The sequence below is a fragment of the Rhipicephalus microplus genome, chromosome 1 (assembly GCF_043290135.1).
Source record: "Rhipicephalus microplus isolate Deutch F79 chromosome 1, USDA_Rmic, whole genome shotgun sequence".
In the NCBI taxonomy this organism is placed as follows: Eukaryota; Metazoa; Arthropoda; class Arachnida; order Ixodida; family Ixodidae; genus Rhipicephalus; species Rhipicephalus microplus.
This window is the reverse complement of record NC_134700.1, coordinates 73,394,367-73,420,614: the sequence shown is the minus strand read 5'-3', so window position 1 is coordinate 73,420,614 and position 26,248 is coordinate 73,394,367. Positions and strand designations below refer to the sequence as shown.

General features: G+C 45.6%; 1 protein-coding gene across 1 annotated transcript in view; it reads right to left on the bottom strand.

Moving 5' to 3' along the window:
* Window positions 1-363: 363 nt before the first annotated feature.
* LOC142768250 (uncharacterized) overlaps window positions 364-26,248 on the bottom strand; it is an 89,267-nt gene continuing 63,382 nt past the window's right edge. Inside the window, exons 5-6 of the mRNA XM_075870204.1 lie at window positions 13,206-13,337; window positions 364-2,577 (exon numbers count right to left, since the gene is read on the bottom strand). Of these exons, the coding sequence (XP_075726319.1) occupies window positions 2,386-2,577; window positions 13,206-13,337 (324 nt within the window). The 3' untranslated portion in view covers window positions 364-2,385. The remainder of the gene's footprint in view (window positions 2,578-13,205; window positions 13,338-26,248) is intronic.

The following is a 26,248-nucleotide window of genomic DNA, read 5'->3' as shown; positions in this document are numbered from 1 at the left end:
AGTCAGGAACTTTTTTAGGGAGTTGGGGGGGGGGGGGGGGTGGACAGTTCTGTCCGAAGTGGGGATCGCGGGCACGCATATGCCGAGTGTCATATTGCGTTCAGTATGCCATGGTAAAAAAAGGGGGGGGGGGGAGGACGGGGTACGTACATTGTGTGCCATCTCCTTGCTACGCCACTGCAAAAGGCCCAACTAAGGATTGTGTAGGGGTAGGACTACTCCCGCTCTGGCTAGGTAGGCACTGAAGCTTTTATTAGAGCCTTACGATTACAGTCCGACCATGAAGCGAAGTTTTGGCGGTACGGATAACGTAAAATTCAGTTTCTTTCAGTTTATTTACATTAATAAAAAAACATACATGCTTACATAGGTAGACAGAAGAAAGTACGAGAGCACTTGGCTGAAGGGGGACCTGCTCTCAGCAAGTTTGTGTTATAGGTACCATTGGAATATAACAATATATGCCAAAAAAGCGGAAGGAGGTATAGAAGTAAGCTGTAACAAAAAGTGTAATTGTTGAAATTAAACAAAACAGGTACAATAAGAACACTGCTAAAAATTATACAACAAACACAAAAACTATCGACGAAATTAATAATGGACGATGAAAGAAAAAAAAAAAGATGAGCTGGTGAGGCCGTAAGAGCGTACAGGAAAAAAGAATAAGTGAGAGTAATATCAGGCAGTTAAGGCTTCCAAGTTACCAATAATATAATGTATGTTTTATATTCAAGAGCTAACGGTGGAGACTAACGTTGGGAGGAAGGATGTTCCAAGTCGATAATGATGCAAAACCACATCGTTTTTCATAGTACGGATTAGATGTGAATCTTGTTCGATTGAAGTTAACTAGAATAACCTCTGGAAATATGCCTACTGGAAGATAACACTTGAAATAAATTATATTTGACAAGAGTGACGTGTTTAGGAAAATACGTTAGGTGTGCGATGCGCCTTCGTTTTTTAAAGCGATATTTTTCACGTTTAAAAGCCCTAATCCAACTCAAAAACCAGAAAGTATAGTTTTACATGCAGCGCATACCGCGTTTGTTGAATATTTACATCGACATCATAAGCATAAATTTAACTATATCGAAGTGGCCTGTAAAGATTACCGGCAATAATAGGGGCTACCATCTGATGACTTGCAATAAAGAAACAAAAACTTTCCTTGTTTATGAGACAAATTACGCTGCAGACGTTCCTTGAATAGCAAAGTCTTTGTCAAGAAAGCAAGCACTGACTTGCGTGAGAGCTTCAGCGCCGGCAACCCGCTGCTGTGATGTCCCCAAGCTATTGCATTCTTATAAGCAACCCTTCACTGGTTCACCAGCCATTCCTATGGAGAGAGTATACAAAAGAGCGCAAGATCTTCTGTATGAGGGCCGCTTCGGGGCCCGACGCTGAAGATCTCCAATATAGCTTTAGTCCCGAACCCCAGGCCGCTTGCGTATGATCGCTCTTGCGTTGTTCTGTATACAATACGAATGAACGCAGGGGCATACGTATACCCAAGTCGCTTTGAGGACCTGACACTATGCTGTTCAATAATTCTGCGACGGCGACCTGCAAAGCGGACTAGCGGGAGCGTTTAAAACTTTCTGTAATACACGCTAAACAAACTTAAGCCAAGTAGTCTGCAGAGTCTTCTCACGTACAGTGAAAAGGCTCAGTGGACTGCATTTGATAGCCTCGTGATGACTGTCCAGGGTTTTTTAAAATTTATTACTGCACATAATAGTCATCAAGGAGAGTCGCTGTAGTTTAAGCACCGTGCTACACGCGTTGCCATCAAGGCTATTGCAAAAGCCTGGGAAAGCTGTCTCACAATACGAATACAAGGCACCAAAAATAATGCTTTAATGATAGATTGTGTTGAGTGTGTTGATGTAGAGCTTAGGAGCACTCAGTACTCACATGCACAGAGTGCTTATATGGTGAACGGCAACCAACAGACTTTTGTCGCGAAATGTAGATGCGGTGTTGATTGGAATGGTGAGCTTTATGAATAATGAGCCGTAGCGCTCAAATATTTAGCACATCTAAAGTTTTTAAGTATTGATCAAATCACGCAATGAAATCATTTTCAGCAGCCGAGGCAAAACAGCGCAATAAATATAAATATGTTCCAGTAATACAATGAGAAGCAAGTGGAGGCAAAAAATACGATTACTAATGTCTAAACAAAATATCCATGAATGAGGGCTGTAAAAAACCTGCGAGCAAACCCTGCAGGCACCTCCAAGCCGTGGTGAAAGAAAAATACAGCAAATCCACCGTGCAGCGCTGCACAGTAACAGCCTCGACGATGGATTAGGTCCGCAGCGTCGAAGGCGCTTCGTGCTGTCATTAAAAAGTACAACGCCGCGTTGATGTTGTAGAAAACTAGATGACTTTCTTGAGTTGAGCCTTCGTGCGGTTAGTGATGCCAAACGGGGTCACGGCGCACGGAACATCCTTCTGCTTATCAGGGGAAAACGCCATAACGGTTTCGTTCGGATCATATTCGTAATGTTCGACGATGATTGCGATCGTCTGAATTTGGGCCTTCTTCAGCTGCTCAGCCATTAGCCGGGCCTGTGGAGGAAAGTGAAAAAATTGCGAAATGCAAATAATTAGCGCAATAATATAAATCACCAGCTGAACAATACGCTGTGCATATGCAGTGACAAACTTAACAATGACCGGTATAAACTCATAAATTACTTTGATTTGTTATCGTTATCTATCATTCAGACTATACTGGAGCAACAACGCCACTCGACTCAAGTTGAAAAACACCAAGACAAAAAAATCTTTTGTATCTCTTGCTTAGAAAGATCAGAGATATGTTTGAAGCTATACGGATAGCAAGCAAGGAAGTTATCCATAAAGTTTGCGCTGAAACGAAGCTGAACCACAGAAAGGGCTTACAGTCGGCCCCGTCACGGTGGTCTAGTGGCTAAGGTACTCGGCTGTTGACCCGCAGGTCGCGGGATCAAATCTCTGCGGCGGCAGCTGCATTTCCGATGGAGGCGGAAATGTTGTAGGCCCGTGTGCTCAGATTCGGTGCACGTTAAAGAACCACAAGTGGTCGAAATTTCCGGAGCCCTCCACTATGGCGTCTCTCATCATCTGATGGTGGTTTTGGGACGTTAAACCCCACATATCAATCAATCAATCAATCAATCAATCAATTAATTAATCGGGCTTACTGTCGATGGTGATTGCCAGCATAAGGGTCGCGAAATTCAATTTCACATAGTATGTTCACGGCATGTCCTAATGAAATACATTTTCTTTTTCATTTCAAACTATAATACTCGAATGTCAGTAATGATATTACTGCTACTGCTTCAAAGCTATATATACTGCTGAACTCCGAAAGGTGCGCATTTATATATATCCTAAAAGAGAGAAAAAAAAACATTCTGTACCGAGTGCATTCAGCTTTTCTTGACAGTTGAGTGAAAGGCGTCTCCGCACTATCGCATTCAGGATGACGCTGATTGCGAGGATGCACGAAAGTCGTCATGAAGGTAGAGTATTTCGTGGTTCGCATGTAGCCCCCTTTTCCCCTTCCAAATCTTTTGGTATGCGAAATTTCTTAGAAAGCAGCTTTGTCTGAGAACATAGTTTGCAAATAGATGTTCCAGCATGTTGTAGTCCTTGTGACCTACACAGCTAACTGATAGGTTACAGGCGCTATGCACTAACAAAGCAGAAATTCGAACTTGCAGTGGAGCCCATTGTGGGTAAACTTTCGTGGGCGGGTACAACTGAGTAGAAACTAGCTGTTGTGCCACCGTTTGCGGTCCTATAGGACATGTTCTACATTTTCTTTATATATCAGATAGACTAACCTGTTACTGCTGAATGCACGTTGTTTACTTGAGTGGCTTGCTGCGGTGACCAAACCAGAATAGATAAGCGTGCGTTGTATAAGTGGCCCAGCCGATAGTCGGTGCATAGTGCCGCACACGATCTCTTTCTTCATAATAATAATAATAATAATAATAATATATCATCATCATCATCATCATCATCAGCCTGACTACGTCTACTGCAGGACAAAGGCCTCTCCCATGTTCCGCCAGTTAACCCGGTCCTGTGCTTCCTGCTGCCAATTTATACCCGCAAACTTCTTAATCTCATCTGCCCACCTAACCTTCTGTCTCCCCCTAACCCGCTTCCCTTCTCTGGGAATCCAATTAGTTACCCTTAATGACCAGCGGTTATCCTGTCTACGCGCTACATGCCCGGCCCATGTCCATTTCTTCTTTATTTCAATTATGACATCCTTAACCCCCGTTTGTCCCCTATCCACTCTGCTCTCTTCTTGTCTCTTAAGGTTACACCTACCATTTTTCTTTCCATTGCTCGCTGCGTCGTCCTCAATTTAAGCTGAACCCTCTGTGTAAGTCTCCGGGTTTCTGCTCCGTAGCTAAGTACCGGCAAGATACAGCTGTTATATACCTTCCTCTTGAGGGATAGTGGCAATCTACCTGTCATAATTTGAGAGTGCTTGCTGAATGTGCTCCACCCCATTCTTATTCTTCTAGTTACTTCAATCCCGTGGTTCGGCTCTGCGGTTATTACCTGCCCTAAGTAGACATAGTCTTTTACAACTTCAAGTGCACTATTACCTATCTCGAAGCGCTGCTTCTTTCCGAGGTTGTTGTACATTACTTTCGTTTTCTGCAGCTTAACTGCAAAGACCCACCTTTCTGCTCTCCTTGTCTAACTCCGTAATCATGAGTTGCAATTCGTCCCCGAGTTACTCAGCAATGCAACTTCACCGGCAAAGCGCAGGTTACTAAGGTATTCTCCATTAACTCTTATCGCTAACTGTTCCCATTCTAGGCTTCTGAAAACCTCCTGTAAGCACCTGGTAAATAGCATTGGGGAGATTGTGTCCCCCTGCCTTACACCCTTCTTGATTGACTGCCTCCTTACAGGAGCCAGCTGAAGCGAGCGGGATGTTTCTGTAGTTTATTCACCGTTGGCTATAATCATCCCTCGATTAATGGTCGGCACGAGTGATTGAAGACAGAAAGGCAGCTAAGAAGGAAATTCGTTTAGTGAACAACAAATCATGTATTCCTGAACACTACAGATCTTCTCGCCCACTTTCATCCAAGTGCCAGCTTAAATAATACACACGCCATTACAATAATCTTAGGGCCAATGTATTTAATCCATGTGTAAAACACTTGACCCAAGCGCCAACTCAATCAGGCCACGTGCGAGTGAGTATGGCCACTTTGTTCTTCGAATTGCCAACAGCTTTGAGTCAGTTTATTCCATGCACAGAAAGCAGAATACGTGGCGTAAAGATGGCACAGCACTATTCAAACGCAGTTTTTACAATATAAAAAACAATGAATAGCCAGAAAGTATAAGAAATCAATATTATTTATATTCGCCGCTAGTATTTGTGAAAAAAAAATTGGTATCATTGTTAGCTCAAGCCGTTTTTAGAGCGATCATCCTTAGCTAAGTACAAGTTTGCAGATGAGTGCTTGGCTAGGACATAATAATTTCATGGAAACAAAGGAAAAAGTAGGAGCATGTTAACGAATATTCTTGCGCGCAGTGAGATACAATGTTCGCAACTAAAGGTCACCGTTTGATTTGGCTTTGGATCACACTATAAATTACCGGGACAGGTCATGTATTGCAAAGATGATATTATGCTTATTGGAGTGCCGGGATGCATACGAAGATATAGAAAACCTGGCCGGGGGCAGCGACGAGTCAATGGCAGCTACAGAATAAAAAAAATTAGGTGGCCCTCACAGGGCAGAGCAACTTAGAAATAATTCGAAGGCGTTTTCGCCCTGTAGCGCACATAAAACTTAAACTGAGGATCCTGACGTTGACAATGGAAGCTACAGGTTGCGTTATTGTTAGCTGTTGCTTTTTTTGATAAAAGAAGATTATGTGTCTCGGATGATACGAACAGTACTGATGGCTCGTTTAGTTTGGTAGTTTAGCGTCATACTAAATGCAGCGCGATGAAACGAACACCGGAGAAGAGAGAGACCAGTGGACGATACGTCCTATAGCCCCGCGAAGGGAGGGTCATGGTGACGCGGCCACACATCAACTCGACGTGTTGTCCTCTTCTCGGCGGGCAGCCCTCGCTACATCCCCGCCTTCTGGCATTCAGGCCCGCCCCCATGCTGAAGCGGTAGCGAGCACTGCGGAAACGAAATGATAAGGACGCGCAATAGTCCTTCTTGAGCCTAGCTCTCTGTTGTCTGTACGTATTTTAAAGATGATAGTCTTTCTTGGTGACCTTTGACGCAAAAATTTTGGTCTGTTTGTCTGTCTGTACTTTTGTCTGTTTGTCCACTCCTAACAGCATCGAGTATTTGAAACGGTCGACCCCATCCGCAGCGTCCACCTATGTTGCCCAAGATTCAGCGTTCATACTTGTGCAATTGTCGATGAAAAAACAATTATTGCGCGTGTCTGGGGCACCATAACAAGTCGTATATATTCCGCATGTGCGCCTTTACTAGAAAAGGCATACATAAGTAATTTTAAGGACCGTAGCGCTTATCACGCTGCTCTGACCATCCAACGCTTGCACGGAAAGGCGAGTGTTTCCAACGCTTTGCTAAAATGAGACGGTGGTGGCACCTACCCGTCGTCTTGCGTTCTACACCTTATCACCTCTGAGGTGGGTGCGCACACCCGTCTCAGAGCCACGTGCTTTGTTCTTGAAAAAAACAAACTGCCAGACGGTGGTCATGTCTCACGTGTGACGTGACTTGATGCGCTCGTTCGCGTCTGCTTCACGCTCTAGGCACTGTAACGCAGCACCTCCAGAATACCATTCACCAGTTTTCATGAGCAGAACATTTCATAAATGTTTTGTTCACTCTCTCCACACGCAAGACTATCGTCTCTCAACGACATTTGCAGATTATATGCAGATACGGGGCCCTTTTTTTTTTCACGCGGCATTGTGTCTCTTATCGCACATTGGAAGCTTGCGGATTCACTGCGACCACTACATAATTTCACACACTTATTCGAGGAATGCAAAGTAAGCCCAGGTCAGTGTAAGTATTTGTGAAAATTGCATGAAGACGGAAGTCCACGAGTGAACTTTATGCAACGCTGGATGAAGGTACGCAGACACGTGAGAGAAATTGTGGCCGTCAAAAGTCATGCTGCATCCAGCAGCAAGTAACGCCTTTGCTCCTCTTAACGCGATAGCAGAAAGAACGGTGTCGGCGTCGGCGTCTTGGGTTGTGAGCGAAAAATCATCATCTTATGCGTGACTGAATAATCAAGAACAAAATAAATAAATGATGAAAAAACTAGGACCACAGTGGGTACTGAGCCAGGGTTGTTGGGACCCGATCGAAGCCGGGTTGTTCGCGTGGCAAATCGATGTTCTACCACATAGCTAAGTGTCTGCTCGTGAATACATTGAAAATAACTTCCTCTGCTTGAAAATTCAGTGAAGGTGACATTTGCTTCACAAACACACGCGTTCTGTATACATGTTTCACAATGCAATATGAAATATTGCAGTAATAACGCGTGGTACAAGCGCCTGTTGCACGCGCGTCAGAGTATGTGATTAATATAATGGCTCCGCGGTTGAAAGCTGGTACCCCACGACAAAATGCCCACAGGCTACTGCACCTATTTCCTGAATGCCACTAAGTGGGTGCATAGCAAGTTTGGAGAAGTTTTATGCAATAAGTGTTTGATGCGCGCACTAGGAACAATATATCGCTATCGCGTTCAACTCCTAAAGGCGAAAAGCTTTAGAGTCCCCTAATTTTTTCTGGTATGCCTTGTGGTTGTCGCCAATACTAAATCACAAAGGTAACTCAAGTAGGCCTTCACGAGTGCCATGGCTTGAATTTCGAGGAAGCTTCTTCTATGGGTTTAAGGAAGGAACTGTACGCTCGTAGGTGCTTGATAGAGTGCTATGTGTTAGCCAAAGTCGCCTGCTCTGCTTGTTCGTAAGGAGTTGCGCCATCAAAAATGGATACAGCTTCTCCGTTTGACTCATTAGGTTCCACGCGGGCCCAAACATCGCTGACGAAATCATCGGTAACATAATAATGAACTACGTCCACCACAGTACAGAGAATAACTTCATTTGCGGACATGCATGTAATAATGTTCAAGTACGCTCCCTCCGTCGTCGTGGTAATGGGCACAGCTGGTTGCCCTTTAGCTGCCCTGCCGAATTTCCTTGATATTGTAGTTTGTCTCGTCCAAATAGAAGCGACAAACACGCGGTCCATCAGAGTGCATCCATTGACTGTAAAGCTTGCGGCTGTGCTTGACATCGTCACGGCTGTGGTCTCTGGGCGTCGGCGTCACCTGCTTCACCAAGTAACTGTGGGAATTCAGCAAGGGATCGAATGTGCTTTTATTTATTGTTACACCTGGCATTTCTTCCTCCAGGGCCTCCTTTACTTGCTGTAATGAAAATGTGCAGTTTTCGTCAACAATTTGCCTCAAAATACTCAGGACGTCCTCTACAAGCTTGATTTTTGAACTACCACTGTGCTTTGATGATTCTCAGGCGGCAGTGGCAAGTGACCTTGCTGTTTTAGGGTTGATTCCTATAGGGCGTCGGCCAGTTCCTTTAGGCCTCGACCACACCTCTAGACGTCTACAATCGTATATAGCCCTGTTGACCACCGATGCTCTGCTGTTTGCTTGACGTGGTTTGACTGGGTCCTTAAAGTGTGGCCCTCGTTTGCGTGCAGCCATGACTTCAAGCACAGCTCTCTTGTCGTCTGCAAATGTTCTCTACCGGAAGCGCGCGTGTTTCAAGCAAACACGCTTCAGCAGCACTAACGTCGTCTGTTACATGAAAGCACGAGGATCTCTGTGACAATTTTATATATAAAAAAACTAAATTGGACATTAACCCAAGTAAATGCAAGGTTAGTTTTTAAATGGTTATTTCTGATTCCATGAACGCATGAATGCCACCCGTTAGTCGCCATCGATCTCACCATGCTCAGCAGACGACTGCGAACGCCTCTGCAAATAATTAGCCCAGAGCCATCTGCTGAGCAGACGACATGGGTGTCTTCCATATGCGATGGTGTAGATGATTGGCCGAAATAATGCATTAGCGATGAAGCATAGACTAACATGGACTACATAAGCGAATACATTTAGTACCCGTAAATGTAAACAATATGCACTGTTTTTTTTATTTTAATCTGTGACACCACAAGGTTGGGGGGGATAGCACTGCACCTCATTTTATAAGCGCTAGTATGTATAGGTGAGTGAAAAGTTTTTCCAATCGCTTCATGTCACACTATTCCGACACTTAAACTACATAAACTGGCAAACAATGTGTTTCTTTGTGCATGAAATAAACTGACTGGCACTTGAAATAAAGCCTTTGGCAAATGAATTGAACATGGTGGCACTTTAATTAACTTACTGGCATGTGGCCTGATTGAGTTGGCGCTTGAACTAAATATGTTGGCGCTTGGAGAAAATGTTTTGCACATCGAATAAATAGCTTGGTGCTGAGACTATTCGAACGGCGTAAGGATCATTTTAGCTGGCACTTGGAATAAAGTGAGCGGAAGAACCTGCAGCTGTAAAAGATGCAGCAAGTACACGGCAGCGTGTCTCTAGTCTACTCACAAAAGTAGAGTTCGGACTGTCAGTAGCATGCCTTGTATAGAGCCTCAATGAATTATCAGCGTCCCAATTTTTACCAAAGTGGGGCGCTATTTGTCTGTCCAGACCATGACTACCAATGGGAGTGCGCATATTCGTACGTACACTTAATAGAACTCAAACGATATCCGTGAAAGCAACAACATTTCTCTCTATAGCATTTCTACGTAGCTATACTCACTGCACGTGGAGAGGCGCTACACATACTCGATTCATCGCTCAGCGATGCCACCCATTTTTTTGTGCTTTCTTTATTCATAAGATAGCCCGCAATGTCCAAAGGTGTTACCGCAGGGGTTTTTACAACAGTCTTCGGTCGCACATTTAGTACAACTTGATTCACACATAAATACATCTTCGTTTCCGTTATGACAGGGTGTTACAGCATCAAAAATAATACACCTTCGTTTCTACAATGTGCTTGCTTTTCGGTTAGCCCGCTGCTCTGCTTAACTGTTCTAAATAATAATGAGTTGGCATAGATGTTCACTACAGCTGGACATCCCAGGATTTTGTAAGTGTGATCAGGATGCCTTGAAGTGTGATGAGGTCTGCCTAGGTAAATCTTCTAGGTGTGATAATGAATCAATTAAAGAAACTTTAATTTTTGTGTATAGCGGTGGTCAGCAAGAAATTCTCGATGTAGCTGAGCTTTCACTGCAGTGCAGCGCTCTATCCTTCGCCAGCGAACGGGACGATTTCTAGCCAGCAAACGAAACAACAGCGTAATAAACCTGCCGGGAAAGTATTAATGTGGTGGACGAAACCCAAACTTTTTTGTTGGCTCAACAGTGTTCTTCGCGACGCTGCCTTGGCCCGCAATGGACCTCGCCAATAAAAACGATGTTGCATTTGATTCTAGAACTCAAATAGAAAGCTCGGTGGTGCAACCACACCTGTCAAGTGCGATTATACCACCGTCGTAATTGGAAGTAGAAACCTTTCAGTTCATATGCACCACCTGAACTAGTTTACGATAATGTGCACAATTGTTTTAGCTGTGCAGCAGTGAATCACGACGCCTCCAGAGGTGCTGGAAAGCTGCAGTTCTGGTTCATGATTTTCTTGCACCTTCTGATGATGCTGGAATGGCGCAGACGTTCGCACTAGCACGACGCAGTACTCAGATTGACCTGGACGCCGTGGTGGGCCATGGTGCTCCGCTGCTGACCCGCAGGTCGCGGGATCAAATCCCGGTCATAGTAGCCACATTCTCGATGGAGGCGAAAATTACTGAGGTCCGTACGCTTGGGTGCACGTCAGAGAACCGCATGTGGTCCGATCTCCTGGAGCCCTTCGCTACCGCATATCTCATAACCATATCCTTGTTTTGGGAAGTTCAACTCTATGATGATTAACATTAGTACTCAGACTTAGGTGCCACTTCAGCGTCCCTCGAACGTGTTCTCTGTCGCGTGACATGCGGGGTTATCACCCACCATTAGGGGGTCCATATGTTGCGTTTGCCACCCCTCAATGCTACGTCGCACTGAGGGTTTCGCCGTATCGGCATTCATATTAAGAGTCGCTCTAAGGCATTGTGATTCCTGAACTCCATGGCCAAGAGAACGCTCAGAATAGTGCAGTCGCATCGAAAGGATTCCTGAGAGACTTCTTTCTGTCCATCCCACGCTTTCATTCGCCGCCGCTTAGCTCATCAGGAAGGTCCTTTAGCAGTGCCGGCTTATTATATACAAAAATACCACCCTGCTTTAGTGAGAACGTCGTTATCTTAATCTGCAGAATCAGTTCTAGCCACTAAAACAATCTACTATGTTATGGTACCAATCGAACAATGTGCGCAGCTGAAACTTCCTCGGACCATGGTGCAATTAACACGAAACGGTTGCACCGTATCGTATGCTGTTCAGTGCTAGCGTCACTTCTGAAGCTTGTCTTTAGACGTGAGCAGACTTCATCTGACAACTCAGAACAAAAAAATACTCGGAAGCCGTGGCCAGGGAGCGTAGGAGCGCTGAAGCTAGCGTCCACAAGCATAACGCTAGAAGCTTTAGATGATAGCGTGTGCTACATTGGGCCCAATGCGCTACATTACGACCCTGTCTGGCGACAAAAGTTTCAGTTCGGTGCCATGGTTGCTTTCTGGTTAGTTTTAATTTATAATATTGTGCATGAACTATCCTCTGTTTGTAATATAAAAAGATAAAACAAATTATTTCAAGCTTTTCTGCCATATCAGCCCATGCGCACACGCGTGCTCACCATAATGCACCATGGCGCGCCTGCAAACATGAAGAGACGAAGCATGACCTTCGAAATTGCACGCCAGAAAACAGATCTCGGAGTCCATGGGCGAAGTTTCAAACGTTCGTATTGGCGAAACGTGTAACTAGTACGCAGCTGACGCTGTTCGCCATTTGTGCTGATGCTGCGCGTAAGTTCATAAATCTGCTGCGTTGTACACGTTCTTGTGTGAGCTTTTTATCAACAACGATTCTCAAGAAAATCAAGCTGGGCTGTTTATTTTAAACCACATGTTATTACCTAAAGCTGGTCAAATGAAATTTGGTCTACGGCTTCAAATAAAAATGATTTTACATTTAATGTTCGTGCTAACGTGTTGGCTGGAATGTTACAAAAATGCGCCGTATATCGTAAGCTAAATTTATGAAGCACTCATTTTAATATGATTTATTTTTTTATTTGCAACTTAGTTGTGCCTTGAAGATCAAGCACGATGGAAAAACTGTACTCTTGTTTTATGGCTTCTTAATTTTAAGGGATATTATTTTTACTGATCAATAATACCATCTCTTCTTATAATAACACTTCTCTTCATGTTGGTACTAATTTGCCGGTAAAATTAGGTGGCATGGCCACTTTGGCTACTTTTACCTTCAGTTCGGACTACTGTCAAAGTTATCCAGCGGCCACGCCGAAACCTAGAAAGCTGTTTCTCAGTGACGTTCTTGGTCGAGTATTGCGTGAGAATGTGGCGCGTATATGCGATAACTTTGCGACAGCTGCTGCAGCAAAATACTACAGCATCTCACAGGCCGATCACTGCGTGCCACCTGCTGTCATGCCGTTGCCTTGAGCTGGTTACAATTAAATGCTTCTTTAACAATTTCTTTCACGACATAAGCTGCACTCTGTGTTCATACGAAGCATGCCAAGCAAACTTTTAGGGGCGAAAGTCCATTCGCAATCTTGCTAAAAGTAACACTACAGTAAAATCCCAAGGAAGCCCCCATCGGAAGGGGGGGGGGCAAGAATACTTTGGCAAGAGTTGGAAGGCGGCTCTTGATCGGCCATGAATCAAAACTCAAGATGGCGGAGGAACCACAAAGAGTAAAGAATGCTCAAACGTGCTTGTGATGAAATGTTTTATGGAATAGACAAGCACTTCCTATTTCAATTTGCCCCCACCGGGTGATTGAAAACAACGAAACAGTGGAAATGCTAGAAAGGGAGAAGACGCTGCATACTTGAAATCTCACAAAAAAGGGAGGGGGGTGATTCCTCGGGATCTTACACTAAATGACGCGAACTACATGCAGTGAATTTGTTCTCACCTTCCTGGAGACGGTTTCCTCGACTTCGAAGAAATAGATGTCGGTGAGGTCTTCATTCAGTCCTCCTTCCCAGCGCCTGGTCATCACTGAATAGCGGTGGCACTCGATGTTCGCCGGGCTGATGTCACATATCTGCGAGTGAAATGATGTAGACATGCATGTCATGGCACAGCCGTTCACTCTGTTTTCAATAACCACATACAGCAGCGTCACACACGCAGCTATCTTTCGTGAAGCTAATACGTCGGGGCCCGCATAGCAGCTTATGTTCAAGCGTTTGGCAAAGAGTCAAACGCTCCATCGTAATCAAGAAACTAGAAAACATATGGGTGCTAAAGAAATAAATGAGAACCCCCACTATATTTAGAATTATGAGAAGCGAACCTTGGCATGTGTGTGTCCTTAACGCACATTTCTTTCTTTCTTTTATTTATTTATTTATTTATTTATTTATTCATTTATTCATTTATTTATTCATTCATTGAGCCATTTTCTTTTGACTCTGGACGCGAAACGACCCTGAGTAGCTGCGGATCGTTGCGAAGGCCCGCAGCCACCTGCTTAGGCGCGCCCGTACGCAATGCCAAGTGCGTACATGCGCACTCACGAAGTTGACATCGTGCATGCCGAATGACCCACTTTCCCGCGCCGGCACCCGAACGTGAGGTCCCGTGATGATAACCAGGCAGCAATGAAATGCGTGTTCGTCAAATGACAAGCGATCTGCATAAAAAATCACGTAAACGGCTGAATCGACTGCAAGCACAGAATCGAGCGAGCATTACTCGTTGAAAAACGGCGCTCACGGATGCGACCGGCGCACGTTCGAGGGCTGCATTAATGAATTCTTTGTGGCGCTGCGTATTTAAATGCAAATGCATTTTTTAGTCGGGCTACGTGAGGCATCCGGCATTGTCCGCGGCGGTGTCCTCGCGCTGGCAGGTGTTAGCTCTCCGCTCTCACTCACTCTCCCATAAAAACAACTGGAGGGTGCGCGCTTATTCTCGCCCCTAGCAACTGGCGCACGTGGTGCGAGAGAGTGTAGGAGAGAGTAGGTAGAGTGCTTAGCCGTTCCCCCTCGCCTTTCGCTCTCTCTCCTCCATGCGCCCCACTTTCCCGTCCGCTCGCACCTCACTCTCGACCTTTCGCTGGCTGGGCATCCGGAAATCATCGGAAATGTGTGCTCGAGACGCCGCTGTAAAACGTCAATGCCGAGCCAAAAACGCTGGTGCCCATGGAGGAAGGAAAAACTGAGGAAAGGCCGTGACGTCACTTTTTGTGAAGCAGGAAGTAGGAGCGCTCCTTCTCGCATTTGTAGGCACGCTCATCCGGTTGCTAGGAGACGATATCGCGTCGCGCTGGCCAAAGCGCAGGGACATCACCAGCTGACCGATCCGGAAAGCGATACATCTCATTGCGTGGGCTAAGAAGCTGCGATGCCCTCGATAAAACGGGAACTAGGCGTCAGCTTCCACAGGTGAGTGTATTGAATATTATTTATGCTCGACGTACGGTATGATGGAGAGTATTCTCGCAGAACATAATGCGCGATACTGCATGCCTGAGCGTTTTGTTTCTGAGATTTATTTATGGCTCTTGGTGATAGTTCTTGAACGCAATGAAACGCAGCGCAATAAACCACGACGCTGACGACACGGCACAGCTAGCACCGGCGTTTCTTCTTTCGTTCGCTTTGTCCGCGTCGTGATATCACTGTGGTTCAATTTATTCACGACTATTTGTCCATGTGTCAATAATGTCAGTGAATTCGCGTACATTTATAGTTGCTTTTATGCAGGTTTCCCAAAGACCCCCGTCGAAGGAGGCTATGAATCGAGGCCATTAGACTCAGCCAACGCGACTTGGAACCGACGAAATGGCCTTTTGTGTGCTCAGAACACTTCCTACCTTAGCACTTCAATCGTGCGGTGCCAGTGGCAGTTCGCCTTCACGAGAATGCCATTCCTACTGCCGCGAGAGACCGCAAAGACTCACGCGCTGCAGATTTAAGTGCCCAATCGATATTGGAGCGACATGTAAATTGACTGCATGGTTATATACGTTGGTATATTGCCCAGGTGAGTTTACAGGAAATAAAACAAAGCTTAATGGAGGGCAAGCGTTGCTTTTGAGCATCTCAAATAAACTTTCAGTTACGTGCTTCAAGCCTATCGAGCTGAATGTAAGAAAGAAACAGTGCAAGCAACTCGGCAGGGTAATCACCATGGACTTTTTTTTCAGGTGAACCGGTGAGTTAAGGGTGTGTGACATTATTTAAGAATGCCATCAGCATTGGCCTGTGCGTCATAACAATCGCACCACATAGTTTCATACAATTTCACCAACGTGGCGGCACTTCAGTCAAGTTACAGTGGGGAGGGGCGGTTTTTCAGGTGCGACCGCTTTGAAGAGAATTTCGGCCCATATAAAACTACATCGCACAAAACGCAATGGAATCTGAACACGCCAAGCAGCATCGCCAACCGCCTTCTTGTGTCAAACACAATTGGATTAGGCACGTCGTTTCTACTCTTGATGATGCAGCCTTCAGTGAGAGCACTGGGTCAATGCATTCTAATCGTCACCGTCCTGCACGGAAACGGGTCACCACTGTCTCCAACAATAAGAGCTGCCGAAAGTGTCGTTCTGACATCGCAAATGTATCCTTTCATCGCGGAGGAGTGCAACAGCACGGTGTCGAGGGCAAACAGCGAAGTTGCGGCGCGAAGCCTTCTCGGAGAAGCTGTCATGGGCTTCGACAACCCCTCATGATGGCACGCTGAATGCTGCGCACGCAACCGTGACGACATACACGCGCTGTAGGATGAACTTCTTAAACCTTACGTCATCCGCGAACACAGCGATATCCTAAAATTGCAAATTCACAGACAACAAGCCGATGAAAGGTATAATTCGCCGACGACGGAGCCATGATGGGGCATCGGCGGCGTGCCCACATTGCCACAGCAACCATTGCGAAAAAGCACGTGACTTCTACCACACTTTTTTCAGCTGCTTGGATAGCGAGTGCCTCTCCTCAGTTTTCCTTCCCTCATGCTGGCGCCCCACTCTTCCGTCTACTCGTTCCTCACAATCGACCATTCGCTGGCTGGTCACCACTCAAGGTCATGGCAGAAGTCGGTAAAGGCGAATGTCTGACGGCAACAGTATCCTTTCTCGGTGCGAGAAACGCCTTCGCATTTCTTCAAGATTTCCTTCGGTGAAATAGGAGCATTTTTTGCGTACGGCAGCGCTGCTGCCGAAACGTTTCACCCAGAAGAAGCTCCGCTTTAAGATTTCATTGATTGATATGTACGGTTCAACGTTTCAAAACCGCTCTATGATTAGAAGAGATGCCGTTGGGGAGGGCTCCCGAAATTTAGAGCACCTGGGGTGTTTTAACAGGCAAGCAAATCTGAGCACACAGGTCTACAGCGGTTTCGCCTCCATCGAAAATGCAGCCGCCGCAGGCGGGATGCAATGCCGTGGCCTGCGGGTCAGCAGCCGAGTATCTTAGCCACTAGGCCACCACGGCGGAGACCACTTCTGAAGAAGTGGTCTCCTGAAGAATGTAAGGAAAATATGCATGACGCCTCACGACTTCTACCAGTCCATCAATATGAATGAAGCCAAGTGTGGATGCGCCACATTTTCGTATAACTTGAAGTGGCGAGTAGGTGTACCTTTAAAGTAAGTCCCCGTTAGTCCTGTTAATATTGCGCGTAATTGACTCAATATGCTATTACGCCTATAGCACATAGGCCGAAATGTTTTTAGGGGGCGATTATGGCACGTAGTGGAGCCACAGTAGATGATTTGTTGAGTTATGTGTTGTTCCACCGCACGGAGGCGTTCCAGGCATCGTAACGTCGTTCTTGTGTTGCTGCAAATGCTGTTTATGATTTATGCTGTTGGAAATTCAAGATTTATCGCACTCCTTGCAGAATACCGCACAGAAAATCGGACAAAAGTTGCGCGAATTTGTGTGCCTCAGAAATTTTGAGAAACATTTCACGCCATTGTCAGTCGTGGCTCTAAGAAAACGACGATAGTTATAGCGCGAGAACAAAACGACGACACAGAGACAAGAAGGACACGAAAGCCTTCCTTCTTGTCTCTGTGTCGTCGTTTTGTTCTTGCGCTATAACTATCGTCATGCCATACCAACTAGCCCAAGCTGCCACACTTTTAAGAAAACACCTGCCTTCCGCTGGTTCTGGGAGCCCAAACAGTGCTTCCAGGAAGAGGAAAGTGGTGGGCCAATGTAGCGCCTCTAGTTCTTTCATTGCCCGACGCGCCACCCCCCCCCCCCCCCCCTATGGTACAGGCGTAATATAGCAGCGGCACAACAGCGCTGATTGAAGACCACTGGGATGCCTGTTGAAACTTATTAAACCTACCGAGCTTCACTTCTGTAGAGAAATTCGGCTCATGTACTGTGCCATGAAATATTTGTTTTTTTACTGACCATAAGTACATAAACTACGTGTCAAAGTCTAGCAGTTCGTTTCACTCAGAAAATGAGCTTGACAAATTTTCTTTACTTTCCAATCTTATGAGGACATGCGCTACATTGTTGGAGCGAAGGAGGATGACAGATACACTGTCAGGGATTGGTGCTGTGCTTGATTGTACAGTAAAAAACTCTAGCTTCCAGCTAGGAAACTGTCGCTAGTCAAATGAAGAATGCCGCTTCCGCTTTGAAAAACTTCGGCCACGCGCGACAGATGACGGCAATCTCCGAGCCCATTCGTGTAAGGTGAGATACGTCGGCGTCTATTTGATTCCTAAGTGACAAGAAGGTTTTTCGCGGATGGCTTTGCTTAACCAGACATGAAGAATGATGATCGAATGCGCACACGAATCTGTGGGGACTGCCGGGTGGCCCTGCACACACGCGTGTCTATGCAGCCGTTGAGGCTATATGATCGCCTGTTCACTACGCATAATCACATTTGATGGATATACACATCGCTGAAGATGATTTAAGTAACTGCTAACGAGCACTGACTAGTATTCAAGGGGACCTGACGATTAAGTGTGATGGACGGAGGTGTCCTTGAGTAGTACGCCACAAAGTGGGCACAAAAATCGGCGCTGCCTTCAACATCCACACGCAAAGCGCTCGAACCGGCGATCTCATGACTTGGAACTGCCTGCTCCCGAGGAACTACTGGCGCTGAATGTATACATGTGCAAATATATCCGTGTTTGCACTGCCTCTCAGTGAAGAAAGGCTCCACCGCAATGCCTAGCTGGTACGATTCAGCCCCTGTCTTACCCGTCCGCATATTCACAGGCCAAGAGATTTCGCTTCAGGCCTTACCGATGAGGAAACTATTTTCATAATGAGTGAGGAAACTGTAAGGCAAGAGATCGCAGTTTTGCCTTTGGTGGCTCTTTCGCACCCCGGACATTGCACTCTGGAAATTACACGTCGCCAGCCACCTGACACATCTGCCTACATTTCAAGTTCTGATGTCCCCAGCTATTCGACAGATGGCTCGTCAGTTGAAAATATATGACTAATGTTACTTGAAGGTGAGGTACGAGGTCGCTCGACCCCTCTTCCTCCGCTGTATACATTCAAGTTCGGTGCTCTCGTTTAGATTTTTCTCTCTCGGAATACTCCCGAAATATTGGCCTGCTATGTCAGGCCCAATCACTTCTTACTGACATTGTTACATATGAGCGAGAAATTGTGACACCGTGCCAGTATACGTCGTCGTGTCTGAGCGATCATCAACGTAAGTCGCATCAAGTCGTGCCATGATGCTGTTATAGTACCAATACCTTCAGACACCAGGACGGGGGCTAGTGGAGGGAAGAAAATGTGACAGTGACAAAGCAAACAAAGAAAGAAGCTACATTGTGAATACATGGTTGCCACTGGACATGCGCTTACGCTTGACTAGTTTTAAGTTGATGCGCGCCGTCGAATTTCGGTGATCGGCTATGACGTTCCGTCGAGTTTACACGTGAATGAATCACGTGAAACAACTAGTAGTACGATGAAGTTTCATCCATATGGTGTGACGTCGAAATGTGCATTATTTCCATAGCTGCGAGAGCAGAAGTTTTGCTTTTCTTCGATAACATGTGCTCCTAGAGGTATGCAAAACACACATACACAAATGCCGCCAGGAAAGAGAACTAGCAGACAGACCGCACTACATTCTAACGAAATCTACTGTGAAAAAGAACCGTATATATATTTGTAGCTTTGTGTCTGAATAAACATCAATGGGAAACTGCTGCCTGAATGCACAGGGGTAATTCCAACTGAAACGTCCTAGTCTAAAATTCGACCACCAGCGATTCTATAGAAGAAAAAATTGAGATAGAAGATAAGTACGTGAGAGTGATTTCAGTATGGTATTTTCGTGCAAAACATTTTCTGATCACGCAAGAGTAAGGTGGGAATAATGTGTGCGCATTGAACCTTGAAACGGGGCACAATCGCACGATGTGGTTTGAAGCATTGCACTGTCGTTGTTGTTTCACGTGACGTCACCAAGTAAAGCCATATCATATTGTTCACGCTCAAAAAAGCCTTAGCAATGAAGCTAGAAAACACGCAAGTTCTGACGTTTTTCGTAAAAACAGCAGCATAGTTCCAGCTGAAATTGTTTTTTCACTCTTACCAGTCAATATAGTGTCTGTGAAAAATACTTTCGACATTTGTGAAAGAACGTTTATTGAGAAAAATGCTTCCAAAGTTGAGAAAAAGTGGCTTTTTGGTAACATTTACTTGTATATTAGGCATGAAGGCCATCGTGATAAAAATATATGAGATCATTGATTGTATGCTCCAAAGTCTTCTCTTAGGATGTGGAAATCCTTTTATCTGTTAATTGTGTTTAAAACGAACAAATAATTTTTGAAGTTCACAACCAACGGCCGTGGTCGGCACTAACTACATGCGCGCAGCTGCGTCTCCTGGTCGTCTGCTACATTCTTCGTCGTCTGCTACTTTTTTCGTCGTCTGCTGCAAAGCAGACGGCAGTAGGTATGTAAGCTTCGTTTAAAATTTTCACGACGTTTTCCCTCTGCTTTTGTTTTTGGAGGAAAAAAAAAACGTCTGGGAGTCAAATGAATATCTTCTTGTTTTTTCTTTTTGCTTGCACGTCTGTTTTCGCGTTTGTCAGTCTAGTGACGATTCTGCATCTCGTGAGTTGAAAGTAACAGAAGAAGGCAGAGAAGGTATTCGTTCGAATTCTACAATCATCCTAAGCAGAGTTCGAGCTTACAGATTCTCTATATGCTATAGTAGCCAACAGGACTTGGTGCCGCAACTCCAGAATGGATGACGAACTCTAAACTCATCAACAAAGCCGTCACGAATCCCTACCATTGGCTTTTAGAGAAATGTTCCTGGAATTGACTCGTAAATTTTACTTGTACAATTCAGCAAAATAGCGTGCATGAAACACATTTTGCTGTGTTATTTGTGTCTGCATCATACAGAAAAATACATGCTTCATCGAGAGCATGCATATTTTGCTATGGCACCTGCGTTTGCTTGCATTGTAGGTTACAGATTAGCATGTTATATAAAAATTGAACCACTCGGGCGAACCAGGAGCATGAAAGGGAGGTCGAATGTGGTTTGCTCGAGGCAGAGACACATTTTTGTTTCAGGAAACGAACTCCAACCATGCATTTTCGGACCAAAAAAATGCCACAAGACACATTACTGTAGCCGGCGGCAACTGACAACTGTTTGCAGTTTGAGCGACAGAGATAACCGTCTTTTCTTGCTGCATGCGCTTCAAGCTAAGTCTGCATGAAGGTGCAACAACTTGTGAACACCACAAAAAACTTCATATTCTCCGATATACTTCGAAAAATGCTTCAAAGTTGTGTTCGGACCTACTTTTTAAACATACAAGAAGCTGTCGATAGTCGACAGTCAGCGCAATGGTCATTGCTGGTGACCATTCTTTTTTGGACCTTGTTGCGTGAAATAGACTTTGTGAAGCATGCAGGCGCAAGTTATATACTGCCCGAAAGAATGTGAGCTCTGAGCAAGAACTCGCTGCGCTGTCCTCACGAAGCGAAGGCGCGTCTGGAGGTGTAGCTACTGAAGCGCAAGAAGAGTTTTTAGAAGCAGATAGTGGTCGCAGAAAGGAACAAGGACAGTGTGGACTAAAATTGTACGCGAAGCGTAGAAAAGAAACATGGCCAGATGTTACGAAAAGGACATCTACATTATGAGAACTTGGTCAATGATATGCCTGTGACTAGCATGAGGACTTCGGTCTTGTTCTCAGTGATTACGTGACCTTGATGCAACACCTCAAAAAAGTTTTCGCATAAACAAAGCCGTGAGAAAAAAACTTCAGTGCCTTACTTTGGCCCCCCAGTCTTGGTCTCGTGAAAAACGCGTCAGAAAGACAAGTTTCTGGAGCCTTGGAGATCAAATCTCGTGATGGGATTTTAGGTACACGAGATAAAAAACACGGCCGCTCAGTTAGTGAAGAAATAAAATCATCAATAAGGGAATTCTAGAAGGATTATTCGGCTACCCATTGCTTACCAGAAAAAAAAAGACACGTTGCAAGGCAAACAAAAGCGACTAATTTTAATGAACCCGAAATAGATGCATTAAGAATGGAAGAAGATATACGATTTAAAGTGTGGGTTCCCAGCATTCACCTCCTTGCGTCCTCGCCACTGTATCCTGGCAGGTGGGAGTGGCACGCACGCTGTGTGTGTGTGTGTGTGTGTGTGTGTGTGTGTGAGCCACTAAAACTTTAAAATAATGCTTTATGCCATGGCCTAAGAGAGACAACCAAAGGGCTCTTGGCTACATCGGTATGTGAAATTAATAATGAAGATGGCATGCTCAGCAAGTGTACATCTTGCCCAGGTAAAATTTACGCAGTGCCTCTGCTTCAGCGAAGCTTCGCCCGTATTGTCTAGAGCAGAGGCAATATGCTTGTTATGCAATGGATAAGTGGAGTTCTCTGCTCACTCGAAAGCATTATTCTCACAACGGAATAATTTGGTGAAAAGTTTGCAGACATGCCTAATTCCCTGAAGACCCATCATTTTGTTAGGAAGCAGCAAGCCAGGTACTTCTGGGAAATTAAGTCAAGCCTAAATCCTTAAGAAGCAGTTGTGGTAATGAATTTCGCAGAGAATCACAGCATTACATTTCAGTGTGAACCTCAGTGGTACCACTGGGTTAACACACAGGCCACAGTGCACCCTGTGTTTGTCTACTTCACCGAACAGCAGAGTGCCCATGGAGCTATTTCTGTGCGGTGTTTTGACGTTATTTCAGACTGTCTGGAGCATGACACAGTAGCAGTACACGCGTTTCAGAAAGCGGTACTCGAGGTACGTAAACAAGATCTACCACAAGTGAAAAAAAAACATTATTTTCTGATGGAGCATCCTCCCAATACAAAAACAAAAAGAGCTTTCTGCACCTTTGCTTCCACGAAGAGGACCATAAATTATCAGCAGAGTAGTGGAACTTCTTTGCAAAGTGCCATGGCGAAAGCGCATGCGACGGTGTCGGTGACACACTAAAACGTCTGGCAGCAAAAGCAAGCCTTCAGAGGTCACATGGTGGTCAGAATCAGAAACCTGAGGATTTGTTTGTTTGGGCCAAAAGTAATTTTAAGTGAGTTGTAGTAATTTGGGTGCCACATTCCGCCATTCAAAAAAAGAGAACACAGCTCTCTTCGAGATTTGCCATAGCCCTCCCTGCTAAAGGAACCAGACAACTGCACCATTTCAAACCGTTCACTCTCCCACCACTACAAGTTGGGACTACTTCCTTCTCCAACACTTACGGAGTTGAAGTGAGAAAGCCAGTGTGAAAGAGCCAGTGGCAAGGCAGCCTTCTACTAAAAATTAAGTGCTCCATTATCCCCATTTGGGAAAATGGCGAGAGTCAGCGAAATGCCCCTTCTCGGGGCACGTCCTTGTTGATCAGCGTAGCCCAACACAAGGCGTCCAAACCGTGAGCAGAGGATGACACATCCGAAAGCAAAATACTTTATAACAAAAAAACACTTATGTTTCGGAAGCCATAATTTCCTTTTTTCAGTGTTGGTGAGGTGTGAAGTGTTCTTTTCAAGCTAGTTTTAAAGGCCTGAAAACAAGACACCATCTTATTTATGCGTCCTTGCACCATAAAATGTAGCAAAGTCGGCCACCAAGTTCTACTGCCAAACGCTCATGCCTATGTTGTGTCTGTCTTCCTCCCATTAAGTGCCTGTCATGAAGCGACAAAAGCAAGCTGGTTGCGATACATATATTGTGACGACGCGAGATCGATGAGCACACAAAGCGCCTCAAACAAACACGCTGTATTGATCGCAGGAAGAAGACTGCAACGACTTCGTCTTTTGCCCTGGGCCAAGAACACTCGCGCTGCTTCGTTGTCGCCACCACTGGCACAAACGCGTGGCATTACTCTCCCTTAAAAATACCTCGCCCCGATGTTAAACGTTCCAAAAGCAAGGCGAAACCAAAACTGCACAGTTTTTCACTAAAAATAAGGCTTCATCCGAAGCACGTGGACAATTTCTGGCGAATGTCTGCTGCGCTTCGAACACTGGACGCCGTCCAGAACAACCTCGTAGTTGACGTCACTGATTTGTCGCAAAACCTCCTAGGGTCCGAAGTATCTTTGCAAGAGCTTTTCGGAGAGCCCACGCTGACGAATAGAAGTCCAGACCCATACTTTGTCGCCCACGTTATATATGACAGGTCTGTGCCGTAGGTTGTAAAGTTTGGCATCGTCGCCTTGGTGTTAGGTGATTCGCAACCTGGCAATTTGTCTGGCTTCTTCTGCTAGCTGGGTAAACTCTTCGGCATCTGTCTCATTGGCATCATTTTCATGAGGGAGCATTGCGTCTAACGTTGTCGTAACCTCGCGTCCGTAAACGAGACTGACGGGTGTATTCCGAGTGGTTTCCTGATGAGTCGTGTTGTACGCGAACGTAATTTAGGCCAAAATGACGTCCCAGTTCTTGTGCTCTACGTCTACGTACATGCTTATCATGTCAGCCAGTGTCTTGTTGAGGCATTCGGTGAGCCCGTTAGTCTGGGGATGATACGCCGTTGTCTTCCTGTGAGCTGTACCACTTACTCGGAAAATGGTGTCCAAAAGCTCGGCCATGAACGCAGTACCTCTGTCGCTGATGACTATTGCGGGACACCATGTCTTAAAACGATGGCTTCGATGGAAAATCTCGGCCAGTAATAGTCTTGGCCAGTAATAGTTCTGCCTTATCCTCGCCAATGTTATTGCGTAACCCAAGTGACCAATGGAAGGTTCGTCGTGACAGGCTTGCAGTACCTCACGGCGAAGCGAAGAAGGAACAACGAGCAAGTAGCTGCTGCCGGCGGGTTAAAAGTTCTTCTAAAGAACGTCATTTCGCAAGCAGTATGACGGCAGCCCTCTCGCAAATAACTTCGGCACGCTATTCGTTCGCCCTTGTAGGTAATTTATGAGTGGTAGCAGTTCAGCATCGTCACACTGCTCTTGAGAAAAGGTGGCAGTGTCCACAATTCCTAGAAAGGCCATGTCGTTGTCACCGTTGTCTGGGGATGCCATCCCAACAGGAGACCGAGAAAGACAGTCGGCATTGATGTGTGGTTTCCTGACTTGTAGGCAACACTGAAGTCAAATTCTTGGAGCCGAAGACTCCATCGTGCAAGACGGCCAGACGGATCTTTCAAGTTGACTAACCAGCAGAGAGAGTGGTGATTGCTAATAACGGTGGGTGGCCGTACAAATAAGGACGAAGCTTCAGGACTGCCCATACCATTGCAAGACACTCTTTCTTTCGGGACAGCGTCCTGCTGGCGTAGGCGATCACCTTTTCGTTGTTGTCCTTCGACTGTACGAGGACTGCTCCAAGACCCACATTACTAGCGTCTGTATGAAGCATTGTTGGCGCGTCTTCATCGATGTGGGCCAGCATGGGGGGTGTTTGCATGCGCTGACGAAGCTCGTGAAACGCTTGCTGTTGGTCTTCGCCCCATCTGAAGGGGATATCTTCCTGAGTAAACTGTGCCAATGGCCATGCGATGCGCGAAAAATTAGCAATAAGTCGCTGGCAATAGGCACAGAGTCCCAAAAAACGTCGCACTGATTTATTCTCTGATGGCGTCGGGAAGTTCGCCACGGTGGCAATTTTATGCGGGTCTGGTCGGATTCCTTGGCTGCTCACGATGTGACCGAGGAATTGAAGTTCATGGAAGCTGAAGTGGCACTTTTCAGGTTTTAGAGTAAGACCGGCCAAGCGTATTGCTTCAAAAACGGCCTCGAGCCTTCGTAAGTGTTTCTCAAAAGTTGCCGAAAAGACATTCACGCCGTCGAGGTACACCAAGCAGGTTTGCCACTTAAGTTCCTACAGAACCGTGTCCATGAGACGCTGGAATGTTGCTGGCACTGAACACAAACTGAAAGGAAGTACCTGAAATTCATAAAGCTCATCGGGCGTAAAAAAGGCGGTCTTCTCACGATCTCTCTCATCCACTTCGATTTGCCAGTAGCCGCTTTTCAAGTCCATGGACGAAAAGTAGCACGCGTTTCGTAGTCTATCCAATGAATCATCAATACGCGGCAGAGGGTAGACGTCCTTCTTTGTGATCTGATTAAGCTTACGATAGTCGACGCAGAAACGCAAGCTACCGTCCTTCTTTTTGGCGAGTACTACAGGTGACGCCCAAGGACTGTTAGACGGCCGAATAACACCATCTTCTAGCATCGTTTTCACCTGTTTTTGAATTGCCTCACGCTTCCTTGGGGCGACTCAATAAGGATTTTGCCGGATGGGTCTGGCATCGGAATCCGTGATGATGCGGTGTTTCGTCAGTGCAGTTTGACCAACTGAGAAGCAGCCGTGGAACTTGTTGATCAGCGTGAGAAGGCGGTCTCGCTCAATGGGAGATAACATTGGACCAACGTCTACAGGTGTCGGTGTAGTGATAGTACACGCTGCTGCTTCCTCCACTAAACGACAATCTTCTGTTTGCGAGAGTTCGTCAAAATAGGCAATAGCCGTGCCTTAAAC